The 22,740-nt window shown below is 38.6% G+C and overlaps 9 protein-coding genes across 9 annotated transcripts; 2 read left to right on the top strand and 7 right to left on the bottom strand.

The window, feature by feature from the left end:
* Window positions 1–756: 756 nt before the first annotated feature.
* CBG25400 lies at window positions 757–2,324 on the bottom strand (the record flags this gene model as incomplete). The annotated part of the gene is made up of 3 exons (XM_045241269.1): window positions 757–1,296; window positions 1,360–1,488; window positions 2,298–2,324. The coding sequence occupies 3 exons, from the start codon at window positions 2,322–2,324 to the stop codon at window positions 757–759; spliced, it is 696 nt and encodes a 231-aa protein (XP_045098797.1).
* A 447-nt stretch (window positions 2,325–2,771) lies between these two features.
* On the bottom strand, window positions 2,772–4,100 carry CBG08458 (the record flags this gene model as incomplete). The annotated part of the gene is made up of 2 exons (XM_002640363.1): window positions 2,772–3,488; window positions 4,014–4,100. 2 exons carry the CDS (start codon window positions 4,098–4,100, stop codon window positions 2,772–2,774), a joined length of 804 nt encoding a protein of 267 aa, XP_002640409.1.
* A 1,076-nt stretch (window positions 4,101–5,176) lies between these two features.
* CBG08459 lies at window positions 5,177–7,798 on the bottom strand (the record flags this gene model as incomplete). The annotated part of the gene is made up of 5 exons (XM_045241268.1): window positions 5,177–5,866; window positions 5,897–6,067; window positions 6,457–7,160; window positions 7,207–7,602; window positions 7,654–7,798. The coding sequence occupies 5 exons, from the start codon at window positions 7,796–7,798 to the stop codon at window positions 5,177–5,179; spliced, it is 2,106 nt and encodes a 701-aa protein (XP_045093772.1).
* A 620-nt stretch (window positions 7,799–8,418) lies between these two features.
* Window positions 8,419–9,629, bottom strand: CBG25401 (the record flags this gene model as incomplete). Its single annotated transcript, XM_045241267.1, has 3 exons — window positions 8,419–8,990; window positions 9,037–9,349; window positions 9,534–9,629. 3 exons carry the CDS (start codon window positions 9,627–9,629, stop codon window positions 8,419–8,421), a joined length of 981 nt encoding a protein of 326 aa, XP_045098798.1.
* Window positions 9,630–11,073: 1,444 nt separating this feature from the next.
* CBG08460 lies at window positions 11,074–11,881 on the bottom strand (the record flags this gene model as incomplete). The annotated part of the gene is made up of 4 exons (XM_002640365.2): window positions 11,074–11,176; window positions 11,225–11,411; window positions 11,460–11,598; window positions 11,642–11,881. The coding sequence occupies 4 exons, from the start codon at window positions 11,879–11,881 to the stop codon at window positions 11,074–11,076; spliced, it is 669 nt and encodes a 222-aa protein (XP_002640411.2).
* A 1,034-nt stretch (window positions 11,882–12,915) lies between these two features.
* CBG08461 lies at window positions 12,916–14,768 on the top strand (the record flags this gene model as incomplete). Its single annotated transcript, XM_002640366.1, has 6 exons — window positions 12,916–12,933; window positions 12,987–13,043; window positions 13,096–13,399; window positions 13,839–14,263; window positions 14,308–14,400; window positions 14,628–14,768. 6 exons carry the CDS (start codon window positions 12,916–12,918, stop codon window positions 14,766–14,768), a joined length of 1,038 nt encoding a protein of 345 aa, XP_002640412.1.
* Window positions 14,769–14,840: 72 nt separating this feature from the next.
* CBG25402 lies at window positions 14,841–17,656 on the bottom strand (the record flags this gene model as incomplete). Its single annotated transcript, XM_045241266.1, has 2 exons — window positions 14,841–15,020; window positions 17,525–17,656. 2 exons carry the CDS (start codon window positions 17,654–17,656, stop codon window positions 14,841–14,843), a joined length of 312 nt encoding a protein of 103 aa, XP_045098799.1.
* Window positions 17,657–18,002: 346 nt separating this feature from the next.
* Window positions 18,003–19,459, bottom strand: CBG08462 (the record flags this gene model as incomplete). The annotated part of the gene is made up of 3 exons (XM_002640367.1): window positions 18,003–18,136; window positions 18,309–18,386; window positions 18,784–19,459. The coding sequence occupies 3 exons, from the start codon at window positions 19,457–19,459 to the stop codon at window positions 18,003–18,005; spliced, it is 888 nt and encodes a 295-aa protein (XP_002640413.1).
* Window positions 19,460–21,230: 1,771 nt separating this feature from the next.
* On the top strand, window positions 21,231–21,591 carry CBG08463 (the record flags this gene model as incomplete). The annotated part of the gene is made up of 2 exons (XM_002640368.1): window positions 21,231–21,395; window positions 21,442–21,591. 2 exons carry the CDS (start codon window positions 21,231–21,233, stop codon window positions 21,589–21,591), a joined length of 315 nt encoding a protein of 104 aa, XP_002640414.1.
* Between the last annotated feature and the right edge of the window lie 1,149 nt (window positions 21,592–22,740).

The raw sequence follows: 22,740 nt of genomic DNA, 5'->3' as shown, positions 1-22,740 counted from the left end.
TTGAAGTGACAAATTTTTGTGGAAACAAGCGCAAAGTACGAAATTTTTATAGAAACATTTGAAAAACTAGAAAAAAATTGGTAAATCTTAACTTTGTTCACGTTTTTACCTAAGGGCCCCCCTTTTGACTTGCCCCCCCCCCCTATTCTCATGGGCCCCCTTGTCATAAAGAGCCGAAATTCCGTTATTTACCGTAAATGCTCTAATAAAATGACTTTCCTATCTTTCAACTTCGAGCCAATTTATCTCGATACTTGCAAGAAATATCAAACAGTGGTCAACTAATAAAATGCTAGTAATTTTATAATAAACATTTTATCAGTTGACCACTTTTTGATTTCTCTCATGGGAGTCGAGATAATTAAGCTCAAAGTGCACCTATAGGGTTGGCTTCACTAGAGCATTTACGGTAATTTTGGAACGAAAACAGCGGTGCAAAAACTGTGTGCTCAACAGGTCTACACAGGTGAAAATCGATGCTATGGACCGTCTGCTGTCTCTATTACTCTCCCCTTCATTTTACGTGGTCCTCTGTTTGTGTTATTTGAAGGTCACAACACCTAGACAGGGAAGGAATGACTCTATTCTTTCTTGTGCACAAGGAAACCGTAGCTGACAGATTGGGAATCACAAAAATGCATTTAAAGAATTTATTAGGTGAATTTTCAAAATGACATGTGCAATAATTGTTTAACGAATGCAGAAACAGTTCTTTGAATATCGAAACAGAGAAAAAAAACAATAGAAAAGTTCAGTTTAAACCAGAGGAACGGCACTGAACCCTGTCTCCATGGTTTTTCCCTTGTTTCCAGGATACTTTCTCGAATTCTTCAGCTTTTCCACAACTTCTCCTCGGAAATTCACCGATCTCAACTTGGCACTCTCGATGTAGATACAGTAGCCAGCAACATAACTGACTCCGTTCTCCACATAATTCGTAACTTGAATCCGATTGTCTCCAAACATCTGCCACGTGTAGTAGCTTCCACTAGACACTCCGACGGTAGGCACAAACTCATGGCAAAGCTCTCCGTGCTCAAATCCATTTATTCGCACCGATATGATTCTTGCATTCTCTGGAATCGCTCTTTCGGTTGCGTCCACCAGAGAATTCAACTTTTCAGTGCATCGATTCACATCCGAAGTCCATCGGCAGTAAATTCTCATCGAGTTGGTGAAGTAGGAAAAGTTTCCGTGGTCTTCTGGAATCCAAGGAGTCGTGGTAACTTCTCCGACTCGTCTGGAGCACCACCAATTGTACATGTAGTCGAGCAGGAAACGGATTGCGATGATGACCTGGAATTTTTAAGAAGTGAGATTGCTCACTTGTGAGGATTGGTAAGGATGTTTTCAACTTACAATAAGAGCTCCCAGGGCAATGGTGAGTCCAGCGAGAGCTTCTAGAGAAGTTTCTGCCATTTGATCTTTGGCGAGTTTCAGAGGCATTGCCCGGCTAGAACTGTAGTCGAATTCCAGGGTTTTCGTCATCTGGAAATTTAGATGGATTATTGGGAAAATGGTAATAAAGAAGAGAGGGTGTGGTGTGCACTGTTTGGATTTTGCCATTGTGGCTGTCAAAAACGTGGAGGCAATCGATCGGGACGATGCATATTCTTCTGTTAGGGTTCTTGCGACATTCGCACTCGTTGGTCCGCAGGGGTCACCATGCACTCATTTCTAATCTCACCTTCTTTTTCTCTGTGTGGGACCAATGGGCAGGTAAAAAACAGATGCCTATCTTGTTGGGAATATGGTGGGCTGACCAAGAGTGGGCGCAGCAAAGGGGTACTGTTTTGGCGAATTTGAACTGCCAAGTTTGAGCTAACACATCTCGTTTCCTGTGAGAAATATCAAAACATGTTTAACTGATAAATTACTTATCATGATATCAGCAATAGTTTATCAGTTAACAAATTCTTGATATCTTTTCTAGGAATCGAGATAAATTGGGTCAAAGATAGTGACCCTTCTATTACATGGTTCTATTACATGGCTCAACGATTTTAGGATTGTACTGCAGAAAAGTAGGCAACTTTCAGGATAGAGATATTCATATAAGAGAAAAACATTCAAGAAAATTTATCACTGATTACCAAAACACTCAACACAGTCCTCCATCTCCATCCGATTGCTCGGGTGACTCCATTCTTGATGAATCGCCACGTGGAATCCTTGGGCCGTCATAACAGGTCGCTGAAGTCTAGGGCAGATTCTACGAATAGCATGCCAGAAAGAATAAAAAGGATACTCTTGAGCCACCATGAATCTTCATTAGGAGACTCTGCCGGAAGTTTCACAAGTCTGAGATCGTTGATATGACACATCTGAATTCTTTGAGGATATATTGAGAATTCGAAAGCAGGGGAAAATTGGTGAACGAAAAATCGATACTGGGAACACTGCTCATTAGCTTTTGTGTGTGTATCTCAAGCAGGGTTGAGGCAGCGAGGAGGAGGCTAACGTAGGATTAAAGGTACATGTGCCCCCTACAATGGAGATCATAGGATGATTAGATCTATTTTGGAATCTGAGCAGTTTGAAGTTTCTGTTAATTGGGCTTTTGTGACTGTTAATACTTCATTAAACTCAGATAAAACATGGTACAATTCTGGTTCGGGGCTCTTTTCTAGAAGATATGGATAAAACTTAAGGATTCAAATACATGTATTAAGAACCACAAGAGATTCGCAAAAGAAAAAAAAAGATTACTGTAGGGGAAAAATATTCGAAAATGAAAAGGATTACTGCAGGGTTACTGTCGGATTACTGTATCAAGCAATTGCAAACAAGGATTCATTTTTATTGGTGCTTCTGGAGCATTCCTGAGATCCTCGACATGGTTGACTTGGGAGGTATACCCAAAGCGTACCCTTTTCTTCATTTTTTGGATTTTCCTCTATTTTCAGCTCCATGATCCTCTTGGCCAACTCCATCTCACTTTTTGTATTTCTGATTCCCCGAGTCCGCGCTGGATACGGGGTTCCACCCATTAGCCATCGAACATCGTCCTCCCGAAAATTGAATCCCATCACGAACTCATTTTTGACATAAATACAGAATCCAGCGAGGTAGTAAACATCATTCTCCTTATAAAATGTTCCCTGAATCCGATTATTTCCAAATGTCTTGTAGCAATATTCACTCCCAGGAGCTCTACCATTAATCGGTTCGAAATCGTGGCACTCGTTTCCATATTTGAATCCAGCCATTTTAATCGAAATCACTCGGGCATGTTTGGGAACCTCGGGGTTGTCATTTTTAAAGATAATTGCCATTAGGGAACTCAATTTTTTGGTGGATAAATTCGACATTTGGCATTTATCTTCTAGAAAATACATTCTAGCTTCTGGTACATTTTTCAGGTTCTCGTATTCCTTTAGATAATTGTGATAGTCTTGACAGAACGGTTTGGTCTTCATGGGTCCGCTTTCTTTTGAAGTGTGCCAGTCATAGAGAAGATTTGTGCCAATTGTGACAGATGCGACGAGCTGAAATATGATTAAATGGAATTAAGGTTTTTATTTCGAGCGGTCGAAAATCGAGGACCGTCGATTGACAGTCGACCGAGCTATTCTTGACGATCAAATGCATGAATTCGGTCAGCTCGGTCGGCTGTTGGTCGGCTGGGGCGGCTGTCGGTAGGTCGGCTAATTTTCCAAACCGAATGAAAGCCTTAAAGGTGGGGGGACATGAAAAAATAATGTTCTCGAAATTCCGTTCAAAGATGCCCTTCGAGGAGTTGAACTTGTGAGGGCGATGATTGAGGGTGCGGCGCCGCTACCGACTGAGCCACGCGGGCAAAGAGAAAGCGCACGCCCGATTGCATACATAAAGGCGAGGACGACAGCTGTACGCAGAATGACATTAAGCGTTGTACACCGTGACGGTAGAATGCATACTCTAGCTACAAAAAAACTACGAAAAATATCCTGTCCCCCCACCTTTAAAGAGAATTATGAAGCTTCAAAATGTTTCACTAACCAAAAGAAGGCAAATCCAAGAAGAATAGATACCAGCGCGTTCCAAAGATTATTATCCGCATAGTACATCGTTCCAACTTCCGTAGAATCGAAGGATGTCCAATCGAGATTTCCAATCATCTGAAAATTATAAAAATTAGGAATCAAAAATTCTGTTAACGTGAGCACCAATTAGGTCAACACATTAATGAGCATACGTTCTCACTGTTTCTGTTTTACGATCGTTTGGGAGGAGACGGTGGAGGTGGGAGAAACGTACAAAGGTAAAAGACGACGTTTCTTGCCCTGTGGGGAAACCGTTGGACGTTTAGAGCAGATGGTGAGAGACGGTTCACAATAAGATTATGGAATTATGGTACGGGAGGAGAAAGGGATAATAGGCAAAAAAGCGAAAAATCAATATTAAATAGTCTGAAAATTTGAGAATCTTGTTTTCCAGCAAGGCTAAGCAAACCGCGTGACTCATGCTATGGGTTGTTTGTTCTGAATCAATCAGTCCGTTATTTTGAAATACGCTCAGCGACCCAGAAATCACTATGGCCAAAAAACGCGGCCGGTCGGCCATGGAACAGCCTCGCATTCCAGCACAGGGCGAATTAGATTCAGAAGACAGTAAATTTTAAGTTCATGTTGATTATAGAATTCGATTGGTCTTATAAAACTGATAGTATTCAAGATAAGGAACCGCCATAACGACTGATAGGGAAAATTTGAGATTATCATTAAATATGCGGAATGAAATAGTCTTTAGTAATTAAGAGTTCCTTTGTAGGGAAAAAATATAACTTGGAAAATAAATCATACAACTTTATTTAATTGGTCATGTTAAATTAAAACATTCAAATATATACAGAACATCTGAAAATCTACCGTAAACAATCTAATAGAATGTCACCCAAACCGTCAAATTTGAACATTTATATCTCATTTTCCTTATAAGATATGAAAAAGTTGTCAACTGATAAAACATTGATCATAATATCAAAAACATTTTACTAGTTTTCTACTTTTTGATAACTTTAACAGGAACCGAGATAACGAGGTTCAAAGGAAAACGTTAATTTTTTATTGAAAGTCTATGGTATTTCACAAATAAAAAAGAAATTATAATTTTTTTTTTGAAAACTTTATTCGATTTTATATATTTTAGCTAACAATTCAAATTTATGCAGGACACCTGAAAACACCCTAAAAAATCAAACATTAGAAATAATCAAACAATCATACGGTACAACGGTGTTTTTGTTATTTTCAGCAAATCCAGAATCCAGCGCTCTCTCCTTATTCCCCGCTCTCCTCCTCCTCTCACTCCTCGTCCAATACCTTCTTGACTTCAGGATCTTCTTAATCAAATCCACTCGAAAATTGACACCCCACAATGATTGTTTCTCAATGTAAATGCAAAATCCAGCAACATAACTGACACCATCTTCCACATAACTTGTCACTTGAACCCTATTTTCTCCAAACATTTGATAAGTGAAAAAGCTTCCCGGTGATGGTCCTTTGAAGGGAATCGAACCATGTCTACCTTGAAAATATCCGAGAATTGGTATGAATTCATATGGACCTTCTCCATGCTCGAATCCTTTCATTTTTATTGATATCAATTGAGTGTTCTTTGGAATTGGATAGTTATTGAGAGTTCTCAAGTTGTATATAATTTTTATCAAATGGATAATCTTGCGGTTGCACAAATTGTATCCTTTTGGAGTTCCACAATAAATTCTCGCCTCCGGAATTGTTCCATTTGATGTTATGTTATATTCACACAAATTTTTTGGAATCCAAGGCGTTCTTGTAACTTTTCCAACTCGTTTGGACGTCCACCATTGAGATATATAGTTTGCAAGCCCACTGATTATCTGAAAATTGAGAAAAAAATTCTGAAAATCTGAAAATCAATTAAAACTTACAAAAGCTCCAATCAAATAAACTGTAAGAGTTCCAAAGAACACTCCTAATGCTTTGAAACTTGGTGGTCTTCGGTTTGTATGAATAATTGAATAGTTAAGAAAATGGAGCTCTAATGGATCATTCATTCGAAAGTAAAGAAGTTTTGGGAGTTTTTCGAAAAATTGAGCTACCTGGAAAAAATGGCATGCTGAGACAATTTTTCTTTCACCTTGGGAGTTCCGGTATTTTATTTTGCGAGCAGTTTGTCATTTCGAATCTTGTCATTTTTTGATTGAAGGTGAAAGATAAAAAGAGCTTTTTTTTGAAAAGTTTGGAGCCATCGAGTATTCGAATACTGGTGCTCTGGAAGGTGCAGGGCTCCACCGGCAAAAATTTCATTAATTTAATTTATTTAAAGTTGAAAAGCGTTAACTTTGGATATCTAAAAAATAAAGCGCTTTTCATGTATAATTTGGCGTGCTGGAAGAAATACCGAAAAATTCAGACAAAAGAAGCCAACTCTAAATATTCGTAGTCTCACAAAAAACAAGAAAATCATAAAAATTTATTAAACAAAGACCATCACAATAATCAAAACCAGCACAAAATCTGGAAGTTCTCGTTTTCCAGTATCCGTGAAGAAATCCCTACTAACCACAATATCATCATCCACATCTTCATAATCCTTCTCCGATTCCTTTTTTCGTGCCAAATACTCCTCATATTCCTCATCAACATCCTTTTCTAGTCTTCGATTTGGAGTTTCCTGTGGTTCGGAATCTTCTGGAGTTTTAGGGGGGATATTGGTTTGCGGTGTTTTGAGATGAGGGATGGCTGATATCGTGATGTTTCGGTTTTCAGATGACGTGGAGGGAGTTGATGGGAGTTGAGAAGTAGTAGTGGTCGGCGGATGATTCATGGGAGTCGTGGTAGTCGTAGTGGTAGTCGTGGTAGTCGTAGTGATTGTTTTCGGAGCTTCACAAATTCCAGCCAGTGAACAAATCGTATCTTTAAAGTCTACGATTTTGAAAAAGTGCCCATCGAATCGGACGCTTTTTTGATTATTTGCTGACCCAATTCCCAAAAGCATATTTTTTCCGTCTTTTTCTTTGACCAAAGCACTTGCGAAATCGTCTTTTGATATGTACCCTTCTGTGAACATCGAATGGGGCGCCTGTCCGTAGCCGACAAACTTCAACTTTCTGTGATACAATTCATAAGTGCCTTTATTCCAAGCAAGTCCATATGAATCCAATAACTCGTCTTTATGAACACTTGTGACCTCTGTAAAAGGCAAATATATTATACTTGGATTCATACAAAAACCAACCACTTGCGAGACAAAAGTAATCGTTGAACGTTCCATTCGTTTCAGCAAGCATTAAATTCCTGGAGATGTCAGTATACTTGAAGTCTTTGTTTGTAGGGTCACAAACATCAAATATTGTAGCTCGAGTCAGGGGGAGATAATCAATGGACTTGAGTACTTCAGATGGAACGTCAAGATCAGCTGAACCGGAGGAACACTGCGCAGATTGTTGAGTCGATCTCCATTTCCTTCCACCGGAAATAAATACCTGAGAAGATGTTAAAATGTGACGAGATGAGATTGCAGTAGCTGTCGCTAAAGCTAGTTGTGTGGAATTTCCTGTGAACGTTACGACGTTGTTCAATACATATGGTTCTTTTGTGATTATGACTCCATTTGCATCCTGGGAGTGTTGAGCTGAAAGAAAATCCACATTCAAAAAACTCTGGCATCAAGAAAATAACTCACGAAGATTGAAATTTCCACAAGATTCCAATCGATCTTGATTCTCAGCAATACTCAAATTTCTAAATGGCTCAGAACTTCCAATACAGATCGAGAAAATTCCAATCAAAATAATCTGATGAACTTTTGTATTTCTATTCCAGAACATTTCCAGGAATTGATTTCAAAAACTGGTGGTGTTGGATTTGGAATAAATAGTGATTGTGGCGAGAGGGAACTAACACGAAACGTGGAAACCAGTTGGACGTCATATAATATTTTTGGTGTCCTGGGAGCTGAGGGGCGCCAGGTATTCTTGGAAACTTTATACCATATTTTACGTCAATGTTACGTCAATCTTTCTTTATGAACACTAAGACTATTTTTAAGGGTTAATCTGACGATTTGTTATTTTTAAAGATCTGACGATATGTTATTTTTAAAGATTTCACGGAAATTCGATAATTAATTTCAGGTTAGCCCTTAAAAATATTTTTAGTTGGGGAAACAATGAGAAGAGCAACTCTTTTAAAGTATTCTTGTATTCTTGAAAATACATAATTTCAAATTCCTATCCTCACAAAAACAGAAAAAAATTCCAAAAAAAAAATTATTAAACAAAACCTATCACAACAATTAAAATCAATACAAAAACTGAAAGTTATCTTATTCCTCCACCCGAGAAGAAATCCCTACTAACCACAATATCATCATCCACATCTACATAATCTTTTTCAGATTCTTTCTTCTTTGCCAAATACTCCTCATATTCCTCATCAACATTCATTTCTAGTCTTCGATTCGGAACTTTTCCTGTGGTTCGGAACCTTCTGGAGTTTTAGGGGGGATATTGGTTTGCGGTGTTTTGAGATGAGGGATGGCTGATATCGTGATGTTTCGGTTTTCAGATGACGTGGAGGGAGTTGATGGGGGTTGAGAAGTAGTAGTGGTCGGCGGATGATTCATGGGAGTCGTGATAACTTGATTTGTAGAAGTTGGAGTCGTGGGGGTCGGAGTCGTGGTAGTTGTGGTAGTCGTAAATGTTGTTTTCGGAGCTTCACAAATTCCAGTCAGTGAACAAATCCTATTTTGAATGTTTGCAATGCTGTAGAATGCTGCCTCTCCTTCGCCGCTCGTTTCACCTTCTGCCCCCAACCCAATTCCCAATAGCATGCTCTTTTCGTCTTTTTCTTTGACCACAATATTTGCAAACTCGTCCTTTGCTTTGTATCCTTCTGTGTGAATCAGGCTGTTTCCATAGTCGAGGAATATCAATTTTCTATGAAACAATTCACATGTAGAGTTATTCCATGCACGCCCGTAGGAATCTAATAACTCGGTTCCATCAATGTTTGTGTAATCTGTAAAAACAATATGAGTGACATTTGGATTCATTTAAAAACGAACCATTCGCCAGACAAAAGTAATTCTCGAATATTTCACTTGTTTCAGCAAGCATTAATTTTCTGAAGACGCCATAATTGACAAGTTGATTGTCTGTCACATTACAGACATTGAAAGTTTCAGCTTGATTCATGTGGAGAGCGGAGATTTCTTTGAGTACTTTCGGTGGAACATCCAGATCAACTAAACCGCGGGAACACTGTGCTGGTTGCTGAATGTACCTCCAATTTTTTTGTTCATCAAGAACCACGTAGGAAGACGTCAGAACGTGATGGGGTGAGATTACAGTAGCTGTTGCATAAAAGTTTCTCTCGAGCTACCTGTGTACGTCACGATATCGATCAATTCAATTGGTTCTTATGTGATTATGACCCCATTTGCATCCTTGGAGTATCGAGCTAAAATAGAACCCACATTCAACCAAATCTTGCATCAAGAATACAACTTACGAAGGTCGAAATTTCCACAAGAGTTCAATCGAATTTGATTCTCAGTATCACTTTTATTATTTTAAACTGCTCAGAACTTCCAACAAGAATCGAGAAAATTCCAATCAAAATAATCTGATGAAATTTTGTATTTCTATTCCAGAACATTTACAGGAACTGATTTGAAAGTGACTGATGGTTGGATTGGAATACGAGGGGGTTCTGGCGAGAGAGAATCGAAAAGAAGTGTGGGCGCCAAATTCGAGCGCTGAAAGTACTTTTAAGAGATTATCTAAAATATGGCACTTAAAGTATCGAAATTTCACGATGTTCCGAATTACACTTTGAACTCAATTGCCCTCGGTTTTCGGTCGGGACCTTTCTTTGTCGATAGAGCCAATATAATTAGGTCAAATTAATAATCAAATTAGAGTTTTTGAATTAAATACAAAAGATTTCGAAACTATGGAAAATGCTCCCAATCGGTTTGCAGTTGCTTTTCTATTATGTTTTTCTGAACAAACTTTGTCTGAAATTGTTGAAGGATTATAATAATAAAATGGTTTGAACTTTTCAGCTTTACAAAAACGTCAAAAAAAAACTGAAAGAAATGGTCCACAGAATTTTTTTTGAAACCTGAAAATCATGAAGAACTAATTTCAGCTCACAGATTATGAAAAAATTATGATTATGAAAAAAAGTAAAATGTTTAACAAAAATACTTCCATTGAAGATCCTATGGGGTTGATTTGAAAAGTCTTCTCAGAATTTTTTTTGAAAAAAGTTAAACTCATTTCTTTGTCAAATTTGAAATTTTGGAGTTCCGTGAAATTGAAAATTTTAGAATTTGCGATTTAAAAATACAACAGTTTGGAAAATTCCAAAATCCAAAATTCCAAAAAATTGGAGATATACAAACTTTCGAAGTCCAAAACTCCAAAAATTGAGATAAGGTTTTTTCAGATTTCAAAACTCCAAAAATTAAATTTTTTTGAAATTCTAACCAATCTCTGCAAAAACTCTAACATTCGTGCATTTTTACGTGACATTATTTAAAGGTGGGGGGACATGAAAAAAATAATGTTCTCGAAATTCCGTTCAAAGATGCCCCTCGAGGAGTTGAACTTGTGAGGGTGAGGATTGAGGGTGCGGCGCCGCTACCGACTGAGCCACGCGGGCAAAGAGAAAGCGCACGCCCAATTGCATACATAAAGGCGAGGGCGACAGCTGTACGGAGAGTGACATTAAGCGTTGTACACCGTGACGGTAGAATGCATACTCTAACTACAAAAAAACTACGAAAAACCTCCTGTCCCCCCACCTTTAAGTGTTAAGTGATTGGATTTGTTTTTCGAATCAGGTAAAAACATTTCCATAAAAATTGAATATATTACGTGAACTTTTTTGTAATTTTCAAAGGCGGACAGTACTTTTGAGAGCTAAAAAGAATTTTATCAAAAAAGCGTATAAATTACAAAAAATATTTACGGAAGTATTTTTTACAAAAATATTTTTCTGAAAATTCAAAAAAAAATAACCGCGCGAATGAAGCGCCAGAGGAGCGGCAAACACTGGTACAAGATAAATAATATTTTTATTGAGAAATAAGAGATCACTTTGGTGGCTGAATAGCACTATGAGCATCCGGAGCCACATCGAATGCCGGTATTGAATCAGCCATCGATTTGTGGAACTGAATCGCTTCGTCACGAAACCTGAAATCATTCCATTCTAAATTCTTTGTTCACTACTTCAAAACTCACTTGAGAACACACTCAGCATGTTTCCCCTTATTCTCATTAATCGTCTTCTCAATGAATACCATCATCTTCTGCCGACACTCATTTCTCCAGTTCTGTGCATTCGCCGTCGCTCGCTCCGCTTCCTCCGTTCGTTCCTTATTCTGAAGTGTCACCGCATCATCATAGGCTTCCAATGCATCCCAGTATACTGGAAATAAGTTATGGTATTAAGGGTTACTGTAGTTTGAAATTATACTTTTCCGAAGTCTGGCGTACTCCCAATAGTCTTCTCCAATGAACTTTGTCAGTGGTTTCAAGTGCTCCAATTGCTCTTTTACCCGCTTTTCTTGCTCAGCATCTAGTTGGAGCAACACTTTGGAAACCGGTTCCAGACTCTGAAGATTAGATTCTTTCTCTTCAAATGATTCAAAATTCTACCTCCATTTCCTTCAAATCCTGTTTCGATCCTAACTTCCTTCCCTTCTTATTCACACCATCATAAGTTCTCATGTACAATCCAGCGTATCGATAAGTTGGTTCAGTCTTAACAGCTTCATGTAAGTATTTCGAAGTGACTGGATTCTCGACAAGCATATAGTTCAATGCTTGATGAAGATGATCGGCTGATGCCTTGTACGTTTCCACATTCTTACACATGTTCTTCGCGTCTTTTGTCATCTCGAATTTGCGGTGTTTACGTTTCAGAATCGATGATATTATTCCATGATTTGGGTGATCCTGGAAGTAAAGGTTTTGAGAGGTGGCTATTTAAAGGAGGGAGGTCAGGTAACTTTTCGGACGCGATTATTTTTTTTCTAAAGGTTGATTTGAAATCTAGGGAGCTTTTCTAGGCGAAAGTACCAGAAAAATAGGAAACAATAGAAACAATACACGTAAAATATAAAATTTTCACGAAATCATTTTTATTCTGAAAGTTCTCAAAAATACTCAAAAAGGAAAATATCACGTAAAATTAGTTTCTGCCAAAAAATTTCGATTGATTTTTCTAGGTAACCATTTGATATGACCTAAAAATAGTCAAATTTCCCCTGGTATATTTTTAGGCCATTTAGCATTGCGTCCTAACTTTCACAAGTACCGTTTTCTAGACCACCATTTATAAGAAATAGTCTGACATTCACCTGATGCTAAAAAAATTGGTGGCCTATAAAACTATACCTGCAAAAGTTAGGCCACCAAGTTAAAATGTACTGGAAAACGTACCAGGTTAATATCTTATCATTTCTAGGCCAAAAAAGTTGGTGACCTAGAAAACTCAACTCGCAAAAGTTAGGCCACCATGTAAAATGATCTAGAAAAGACGTGATATTCACCTGTTGTTCTCTAGGCTATTTAAACACGGTGACCTAGAAAACACAACTTGCGAAAGTTCGGCCACCATGCCAAAATAGCCTAGAAAACACACCCCCACCTTCTGAAACCACAAAGTAAAAAAAAACTCACAGCTAATCCATAAAAACCTTTTTGAGGAACAGTCTTTTCATCTACACTTTTCGTACTCTCCTTGGTCGTCATGTAAAGTATAAATAATGTACTTTAAAGATTTTTCCACATATCCAATTTTTTTTATTTTTTTGAAGAATTTGAGATAACAAAGTTCACGGAACCTTTTTTGAAGGATTCTATGTGAAACCTAATAAAAAAATTTTGTTTATTTCTAGTGTCCAAAAGAGGATTTCCAATAAATCATAATGGATGAAAAAGCAAAAGTGAGAGATTCTAGAACATTCTGAAATTCGTTGAAATTCCTAATTTTTTTCAGAGATTTGTGAGCAAATCTAGACGAAACAAACCGAAGCATGGAAGTAAAGGAAAAGTTGTAAGAACTTTTTTGACCCCTTAAAATCCCAAATTTTGTGATTTCCATCCAGACATCAAAACTAAGATCACGGTGTCGAAAAGGGGGTCAGAAGAAGTCGTCGACGGCGTCAAAAAGTAATTCAGCGATTTCGCCAGGCTTATCGAATGAGAGGAATTTGGAGAAGAATTTGGAAAAGAATCACCCTCTAGAAAAGAGGGAAATTGAGAAGAAGGAGTCTGAAAAAGAGTCGGATAAGAAAAAAGAGGAAGAGAAGAAAAAGATTGAAAAAAGAAGAGAAAGAGAGTTCAAAGAAGACAAAGAACCAGATACGGATAGTGATCATGATGCAGATCTTTCGTTGAAAAAGAGTCATGGTGAGCAAAAAAGGCATAGTTCCCTTTAGAATTAATGTTTTAGGACCAAACTACAAAATGATATAATTTGGAAAAGTGTATATTGTCTATGAACAAAGTTACAGGACAACTATGACAGCGTAGCTCAGAGGGTTTATGAATTGTAACTTTGTTCATTGACAACAAACAGTTTTTCAAATAGTATCGTTTTGTAGTACTAGTTGAGTTTTTTCATATTTAATTTAGCTGGTCCAAAAATATTAATTCCAAAAGAAACTATGGCAGGGCTCGTTTTTGGCCCGTTTGTGGTCCGTTTTCAAGTATGCATTTGGTACTGTAGTGCATATTGTAAGGTATTGTAAGTACGAGCAAAGGAATTTTTTGAATATAAAAAAACTCATTTAACCTAAATGCGAAAAAAAAAAAAAAACCTAAATTCCATGACTTTTTTCCTTTTCAGTTGCCGTCCCCACCCGAAAAGGCAAACCCCAAAAAGTGGCAATCAAGCACAACGACGTCGACGAAAAAGAGACAGAACGTCTTCTCAAAAAGCTAAACGACATCAAGACAGAACCAGCTCGCCCACAAGTCACTCTCGACGAGAAATCCAAAATTCTTATGGATCGAGTCGAGAAAAAACCGTACCCGGCGAAGTACGCAAAACGGAATAAATGGGCACTTTTGGTGGAGGAAGATGGCGAATTTTTCAAGCCGACTCCTTTCACTAAAGCGGGTTCATCGACGATTGTACCTGTAGAAGACACATATGACTACGTTCCGAAACTAGCAGATGTTCAGAAAATGGAAGGGGAGAATGTGTTTCAGACAACGATGGGCGAGGTTCCATATTGGGGCGTATATTTGGATCCGGAGGAGCATGATTTGGTAGTAGAAAGAAAAAGCCACAGATAACACATTGAAATTTTTAGGATGGAATCGAACCTCCGATATCTGTTGGAAGTGAACATGTAATGGCTTATCACAAGAAAGAGCTCCCACTCAAAACCCCCAAATGCTCCAGGGTTTCTGAATTTTTCAGTTTCCGGAATATTATGAAATTTCTGAATTATTTCGAGAATTGCAGAATTTTGGAATATTCGAATTTCTTAATTTTCCGAATGTTCGGAATTTCTGAGTTTCTGAAATTATAAAAAAAAGAATTTTTTTTAAAGTTTCGAATTTTTGAATATCTGAACTTCTGAATTTTCGAATTTTTGAATTTCGAAAATTTTATAAATATATATTTCAGAGATCCCGCCCCATTTTATCGGCTCGTGAAGAAAAAGATCGTCTGTTGACTTCGAAAAAGCTGGATGCCAAATCTCCAACACCTTCAAAAATCTCAAAAATCGAAGAGGAACAGAAACAGCAAAATATTAAAATTCCTTGATTTTTTTTTTCTTTTATTTTTTTGTCAATGAAAAATTTTAAAAGTTAAAGTTTTTATTCGAAATACAGTAATCTAAAGAAATTCGAAAATCTGCTTCTCCCCAATGATCTCGAACCTTCCATCCTTCAGAATTTTCTTTTCCAATCTTCCTCTCTCCGTTCGGTATACTGTAAGTGTCTCCAGTGTTCCTTCTTGAGACTCTCCATAAGTCAAAAAAAGCAAAATTCGTTTTCCATTCTTCAAAACTTTTGACTCATCGAACTCCAAATCCGTATGGATTCTCAGAAACCCCAATCTATTGGGATCAAATTCAAATTGTTCGATTTCTTGGTTTTTCAAATTCCTTGCAAACGTTACGAAACTATTCTCTCTTCCAATTGAATATAAAACTTGTAAATCTGATTCTTGGAGATCCAAAACTCGGTGTTTAGTTTTCTTTATACTTTTCAGCAGATTCCAAAAATCCAAATTCTTGCCAAACTCCAAGAAAATTTTCTGATCTTGCCGTAAATGTCCGTCCAATTTCAGAGAGCATCCCGCTGTATACTGTACTCCTTTCCAATTGAAATACGCGACTTTCACTCTATCCGTAACGTTGTTATAGGTCAGATAGGAATTCTGGAACTCCTGATTTTCTGATAATTTGATATTCCTCCATCCTCTTTTTGTTTCATCAAATTCGAATCCATAATTGGTTAAGGCTATCATTGTAGCTGATAAAGGGGATTCGACTTCTTTTTGAGATCGGGAACAGAAGAAATTTACTCTATGAGCATTAGATCGCTTTTTCGGGTCGCAAAGAAATGCGTAGTATCGTTTGTTGGCCCATTTGAAACGAGTTTGGGGGCAGTGAGATTGTTGAAACAGGTACTTTTTCAACAGTTTTTGCAGGCGGAGCTTCTGAAAACTTTTGTTGGTCCTTGACAACTTTGTAGCTTCATTATTTCAAACTTAAAGATGCAAAGTTTGATGTGGGTTATTTTTGTCAAGTGCTTCGAGTATACTTTTCTTTAATTTCTCGAGGTCTATGTGCATTCAGACGGAAAGTCTCAAAGTAGGCGGAGCCTAATCGTGTTCATGCTCATTTTGAAGGGTTAACCTACTAAGTCAGAATAGCATGTGTGATTCAAATTAAATTGATTTCGAAGCGAGCTATGAGAAAAAAGCAGATTAGGTTATTTGCGTTTCTCGAAGAATTCAGGTTATATTAGGTTGTTTGGAAAGTTCATCCCATTTTTTATCTACTGTTTTCAAACTTGGTTTTCACGAACGGGGTAAAAGCGAGTGAGCTGTCGTTTTATCAGTACATTGGTGGGGTCTAATAGTGTCTACATCCCAACGGAGATCATTCACCTCTTTTCATGTAGTGAGATATGGTCACCGTTTCCACCCCTAACAATTAACGTTCCCGAACTGCCATTTTATTTTTATTTCGATCTCGCCTGAAAATTGATAAAATCAATCGCCGATTAGTGAAAACTAACAACGAAGATGCACCCTTTCAAACTATCATCACAACCTAGATTCATCATTTCGAAAAGGAGAATTTTGGTTGGGCGAAAATCTCGTCTCAAACTGTGCGGGATGTATAAAGTACATCAGTGGCAAGTCTTTCCTAAAAAAGCCGTGGATTGGAAACTCTCGGCAAAGTCAAAAAGTGGAGAGACATGGACCACACCTTTTGGCTCAAAGCTATTTGGATACAAGTGTGGACACCTGTTTGAATATTTTCATTCTACATTGCACACATGAATGCTGGAATCAAACCATTACTAGTGATGATAAATGGGTAATGTACGATTACAATAAGCGACCTGCCAACAAAGGCGTCCAACCACCAGACGTCCCGAAACATGAAAATCGTGATAAAAAAGGGTTGTTGTCTATATGGTGGTCTACTAAGAAGTGGAGCATTGCCAGCTGCTCGATGATACAGCTCCTATTACAGCCGACTTCTATTCTTGTTCGTTGAAATAACTCATACCCCGTGTGAATCTCTATTGCGGAAAAGCACGAAAGTTTAATTTCAAAATTATAATCTCCAACCGCATGTGGGAAGGAAGACCCAGGCCGTTCTCGCTGGATGTGGCTGAACTATTCTGGTTTATCCACCGTATAGCCCAAATCTTGTACTTCCTGATTATCACTTATCCAGCCATTTTTGAAGGACGTCATCCACAATTTGGTGGGGCGTTGAAAGAAAGTCATTGATAACAATGGACATAACCTTCAATTTATCCGAAAACGAAACCGCAAGAAACGAATCGGCAAGAACGGATTACTGTTTCGTTCCTGCTGAAATCTCGTGCGCAGGAAAAAATGGGCGGGGGTTATCCGAATTGAAATAAAGAGTTCTGAATTGAAGAGAAATAGAAAAAAAACCCGGCCCATTTGCAGCTTACACAATGGATTGCAGCAAAAATGCGCACAGTAATCCGTTCTTGCCGATTCGTTTCTTGCGCTTTCGTTTCTTGTGGATTTCAAATCTTGTCGATTTGCAAGGTCTTCGAGTTTCTCAACGAAAACCTTGTTTCCTCCCTTGTTTCATTGAGCAGTTTCAAACTAAACACACAACTTCTGCACAACGATAAATGATCACGTTTGCAGAGCGACAACAAAGATAACCACCGCCGCTTAAGTTTGTTGCTGATTTTTGACTAATTTGTCGTTAATTTGCGAATAAATTTCAATTAAAAACTATTTTTGTGATTTTTAAAGCTAATTCTTCGTTAACTTTCAATTATAAAAAAGCTCACCAGTAAGCAAAAACCTGCAAAAAAAGCCAACAAAGCTAGAAACCAATAATAGTAACTAATCGGAATATAAATAAGAATTCCGAGTAGAACAAACAAAAATGGGCGGGACAGGAGAATCGGGTCTTCTGACATTATTCAGAATTTTCAGCCAAGAGTTTTTTTTCCCTTTAAAAAACAATTCAATCAGAGGTGGGACAAGAAGACAAGAATAGAAATGAGCCCCGACTAGGCGACGCTGTCTCGTGTGTGTGTGTGTGTGTGCATATGTGTATTTGTGCACTATCATATCAAACTGTGCTCAATTTTAGACACTAAAATTTGTATGTAGTTTAGACTGTTTAGTTGCGGAAGTTTTAACAGAAAAATAAATCATAAATTTACAGGAAAAAAAACGCACACAATTTCTCATAGAAATACAGATAAACTTTTCGAGCAGAATTGGGATAAGAAACTAGATAAAACACATAGATATAGATAATTAACAACTCGATTCGACGACTAGGTTATCATCTGAATCCGTGTAATCGGCGTCGTCGGAAGATGAGCCATCGCCATCGTCCGGTTCCGTGGGGTTTCCCATTAATGCGGCGAGACGGCGAATTTCGATAATGTCTGGAAATTATGAAAAAAAAATTTATTTTTCTTATTTTCTGGCCTAATTTTTCGATTATTTTCATCGGTTTTACGCGATTACTTGCGATTTTGCGGATAAAAAAAACGCAAAAATCCCAAAATCGCGAAGCTCCACCCATTCTCGAATTTCCTGTCATTTTTTGAAAATTACCTTTATTCGACAGCTTCGGTCGATTTCCTATTGCTCCTAGTTGAACTGGCACGACTCTCATCGGATCTGCAGGCTTCTCTGAAACAGAAAATTTCAAATTTTGTGCTTTTTCAGCCTTTTCTACCCACGTTTTCTCTCAAATTTTTCAAGAAAAATATGGCTGTGAACACCTATGAATAGCATAATTTTCAGGGCTTAAGAAGGGAGAAGAAGATTGTTTTGCGCTAGAAGACGAGTCGGTCGTCGTGGCAACCCATCTTACGGGAAGCAGAGGGATTATAGAGGATGCCAGAAGATATTCAGAAGGCTAGAAGAGCGAGAAAAAGAGAAAAATGTGTGTGGGAAAAAAATTCTAGAAGGATTTTTATGAAAAAAAAAATTCAACAAAATTTTTTTTTTATTTTCCTTTATTTTTATGTGAATCTTCATGATTTTCTGCACAAATTTCTTCAACTTTCAGCCAAATCGTCCACACCTTTCGTCTCCTTTTTCCCTCCTTTCGTCAGCCCATCCGAGTCGGTTTTCCGTTTTCTCAGGGTAATTTTCGATCGATTTCCTTTTTCTTTATTTGAATTCCCCAACATTTCTTTGATTTTTTCCACCGGCAATTGCACTGTGATCGGAATTGTCTCCTCTTTTTTCGCCTCTTTAATTTCCAACATTTTCACTGGCACCGGCGGAATCACTTCGAATTTTTTGGTTCTCCAATTCAATTGTTCCTTTCGAAAGTGTCCATTCGAGTTTCGTTTAATCGCGGTGACGCCTTCTTTCTCCGTCCCGCCCACTGTGAAGAAATCGTTTGTAGTTTGTAGTGTTCGACTGGAATCAAATACTAATTCTGGCTGATGCACTTGTTGGAACCCTTCGTAATCCTTCTCGTATACATACTGCTCCACTTGTCCATTCAACGCGTTTTTCGCAAAAATGACATATCTCTCGAGACGATTCGACCAGGCGGCATACAACGGAAATAGATCCGTTTCTTTCGGAACCACGTGGCAGTCTGTGCAAGTTACTGTGAGAAATCGATTTGTCGATTGGTCGAAAGAGAATTTTGAATAGGTGCCGCATTTCGTTCGAACGAAAAGGATATCCTTTTGAAGAGAAGCACAGAATCGAGGGATGAATGTAGAAGATGCGGATAGCGTCATTTTCAAGGCCGATTGCTGAAAATATCGTATAATTCGTTTCAAGAACTATTTTTAATAGAATTTCTCACCCGAAATTAGTTAGAATTTGTAGGGAAACTCGAAAACCTTGCAGAAAAATAGCGGAAATTGTTCGACGAAAATGTTGTCAGGTACCGTACCTTAAAGGTACATTCTTTAAAACTTTCAATGAGCTTTGTCACGATTTCCTACCGTATTTTACAGGCGCAAGCTCGCATTTTGTTCAATGCGTCTCGCCGCGAAATTTTTATTATGAATAAAACCCTTACAATTAGAATTTGAATAGTGGACGGCGGAACCCGGCAGATGTCGGTACAACCAGAACACCTCCCTATATAAAGGCAATCGTTTGAGTGGTCTTTCGGTGAACAACACTCAATCTCTTCTGAGTCGGCTGAGATCCTAAGGATGGTTGGCAGGCAGGGGAGCTCCTAGGTCAGTATGCATACTCCCTAGTGGCTCAGCAGAGATCGTGTGATAGGATCCCCCGAGATAACCCGGGAATTTTCTGAGCTCTGAACGTTGCAAAAAAAAATTAGATCCGAAGTATACTTTTGATAAAATGCTTAATTTTCGTCAGCTTTTCGTCAGCTTTTCGTCAGCCGTTAGCTTCGTCTGTCATGTTCCTTCGTCCGTCAGGTTCGTCAGGTTCGCCGTCAGGTTCCTTCGCCCGCCAGTTTTGCCCGTCAGGTTCCTTCGTCCGTCAGGTTCGTCTGTCAGGTTCGTCCGTGAGGTTCGACCGTGAGGTTCGTCCGTCAGGTTCGACCGTCTGGTTCGACCGCCAGGTTCGACCGTCAAGTTCCTTCGTCCGTCAGGTTCGTCTGTCAGGTTCGACCGTGAGGTTCGACCGTGAGGTTCGTCCGTCAGATTCACCCGTCAGGTTCGACCGTCTGGTTCCTTCGCCCGCCAGTTTTGCCCGTCAGGTTCCTTCGTCCGTCAGGTTCGTCTGTCAGGTTCGACCGTGAGGTTCGACCGTGAGGTTCGTCCGTCAGATTCACCCGTCAGGTTCGACCGTCTGGTTCGACCGTCTGTTTCGACCGTCTGGTTCGACCGTCTATTTCGACCGTCTGGTTCGACCGTGTGGCGACGCCACGCAGTCGAACCTGACGGACGAACCTGACGGGCGAACCTGAGAGACGAACCTGACAGACGAAACTGACAGACGAACCTGACGGACGAACCTGACGAACGAACCTGACGGACGAACCTGTCGGACGAACCTGACGGACGAAGGAACCTGACGAAAAAACCTAACGGACGAACCTGACGAACCTGACGAAAAGCTGACAAAAAGCTGACTAAAATTAAAGATTTTACCAAAATTATACTTCGGAAATAGTTTTTAGCAACACAGGCCGTTCGGAGCTCATAAAATTCCCGGGATGTACCCGCGGTTATCTTGGGGGTTTTCATCAAACAATCTCTTCCGAGCCCTTAGGGAGTATGCATACTAACCTAGGAGCTCCCCTGCCTGCCAATCATCATTAGGATCTCAGCCGACTCAGAAGAGATTGAGTGTTGTTCACCAAAAGACCACCCAATGTAGGACCTTCGCCCATCGGTTTTTATATACCAGTAGTACTGCAAATCATTATCATCCCTTCCCTTTCCAGGTCTTGTCGAAAAATCTGAACAAAAAATTAAAACAGTTTACTGATCAGGAAAATCATCATAAATTAGCATAGCCAACACACAAATCAGTCTTTTCACATATCAACGGTTTCTCTATATCAGTTTATCTGTCAAAAAAACCATGAAAGTGCTCCTCTTCTCTTTCCTTATTGTCACTACAGTAATCCCCAACGTCGCTTCTATTTCTTTTCTCGAATCTCTATGTCTCAAATGCAACACCACCGTTGAAATGCTCCTTCCACCCAAAATTGACACATTCTACACTCTTTCAGATTTGACAATCAAGGTGATTCTTTCAAAAGTTAACAATAAAAAATAGAAAATATTTTCAGAATCTGTGCACCAAGTTGAGCCCGGAAAACCTTGAAGACACTTGTTACTCGGTATTCAACGTCCCTCTTCGTATTCAATACAACATCATCTGGACCTTCTTGAGCCCATTCAGAGAGCTCATTTGCATGCCGTTGTGTATTTTTGATTGATTTATTCTTGGAATAAATGGGTTTTATTGGGTGGAAAAAAGTTTTGAAATCGCCAAAAAGTAGACTGAAATTGAGATACTCCGTAATTGCTCTAATAGAAGTCTACGCTATATTACAACTCAATTATCTCGGTTCCTATTAGGAATATCCAAAATGTATCAATTGATAAAATGTTTATGAGATCATGATAAATAATTTATCAGTTGACATGCTTTTGATATCTTTTAAAAGAACAAAGATAATTGAGCTCAAAGTTCAGGTATATATGTAGGCTTCTCTATTAGAACATTCACGGTATGTTGATTTTTTGATCTTCGGTTGGTTTTTTGGTTCCCATTTATTTTTTTGCAAATCTTACTAGGGAATGACTCACAGAAGATGTGGAGTTATGGGACGAGACCTATATCATTCGAAAGAGGATGAAATTTCATTTTCAAATATATGCTCAGTTTTTGCGGCGGCCTCCGCTAACTCGAGAAATTTAGGTCAGAAGTTTTCAGTAGATTTTGCACTGAAATGCATACGTGAACGCTTCCACGTCCTCATTTCTTTTATACGCTTTGAAGAACCATTGAAAACAGCAGTGGGATGGTTCAGTGGTAAAGCGGCGGGATGGGGAAATGGTACTCTATGGTTCGACTCCTTCATAGTCGAAACTCTTTTTTTATTTTTTGTTGGTTTTTTATATGACCTGTTTTTGAGCTCAAAAGCTGTTTTCAGCAGTTTTCCATACTCTAAACACCTTTGGCATCTTGTCAAATACAAATTAACCAAGTTTTTGGAAAAAAAATTTCTGAAGAAAATTCGCATGTTTTCATGATGACCTCTTTTCAAATTTTCCGATTTTTTTATCCTTGGCGGGATTATTCCAGTAGGGTTTCCATCCGGGCGGGCGGTGAGCCGCCCGCTTGCCGCCCGTTCGCCGCCCGTCTATAAAAGCGAGACATAATAATAATCGTTATAATAATAAATATAGATTTCTTTGTGTTTCAAAAAAATTTTTTTTTGAAAATTTGAAAAGAGGTGTATGGATCATGAAAACATGCGAATTTTCTTCAGAAATTTTTTTTCCAAAAACTTGGTTAATTTGTATTTGACAAGATGCCAAAGGTGTTTAGAGTATGGAAAACTGCTGAAAACAGCTTTTGA

This window comes from Caenorhabditis briggsae, assembly GCF_000004555.2.
Source record: "Caenorhabditis briggsae complete genome, chrI, whole genome shotgun sequence".
Taxonomy (NCBI): domain Eukaryota; kingdom Metazoa; phylum Nematoda; class Chromadorea; order Rhabditida; family Rhabditidae; genus Caenorhabditis; species Caenorhabditis briggsae.
This window is presented reverse-complemented; position numbering and strand designations above follow the sequence as displayed.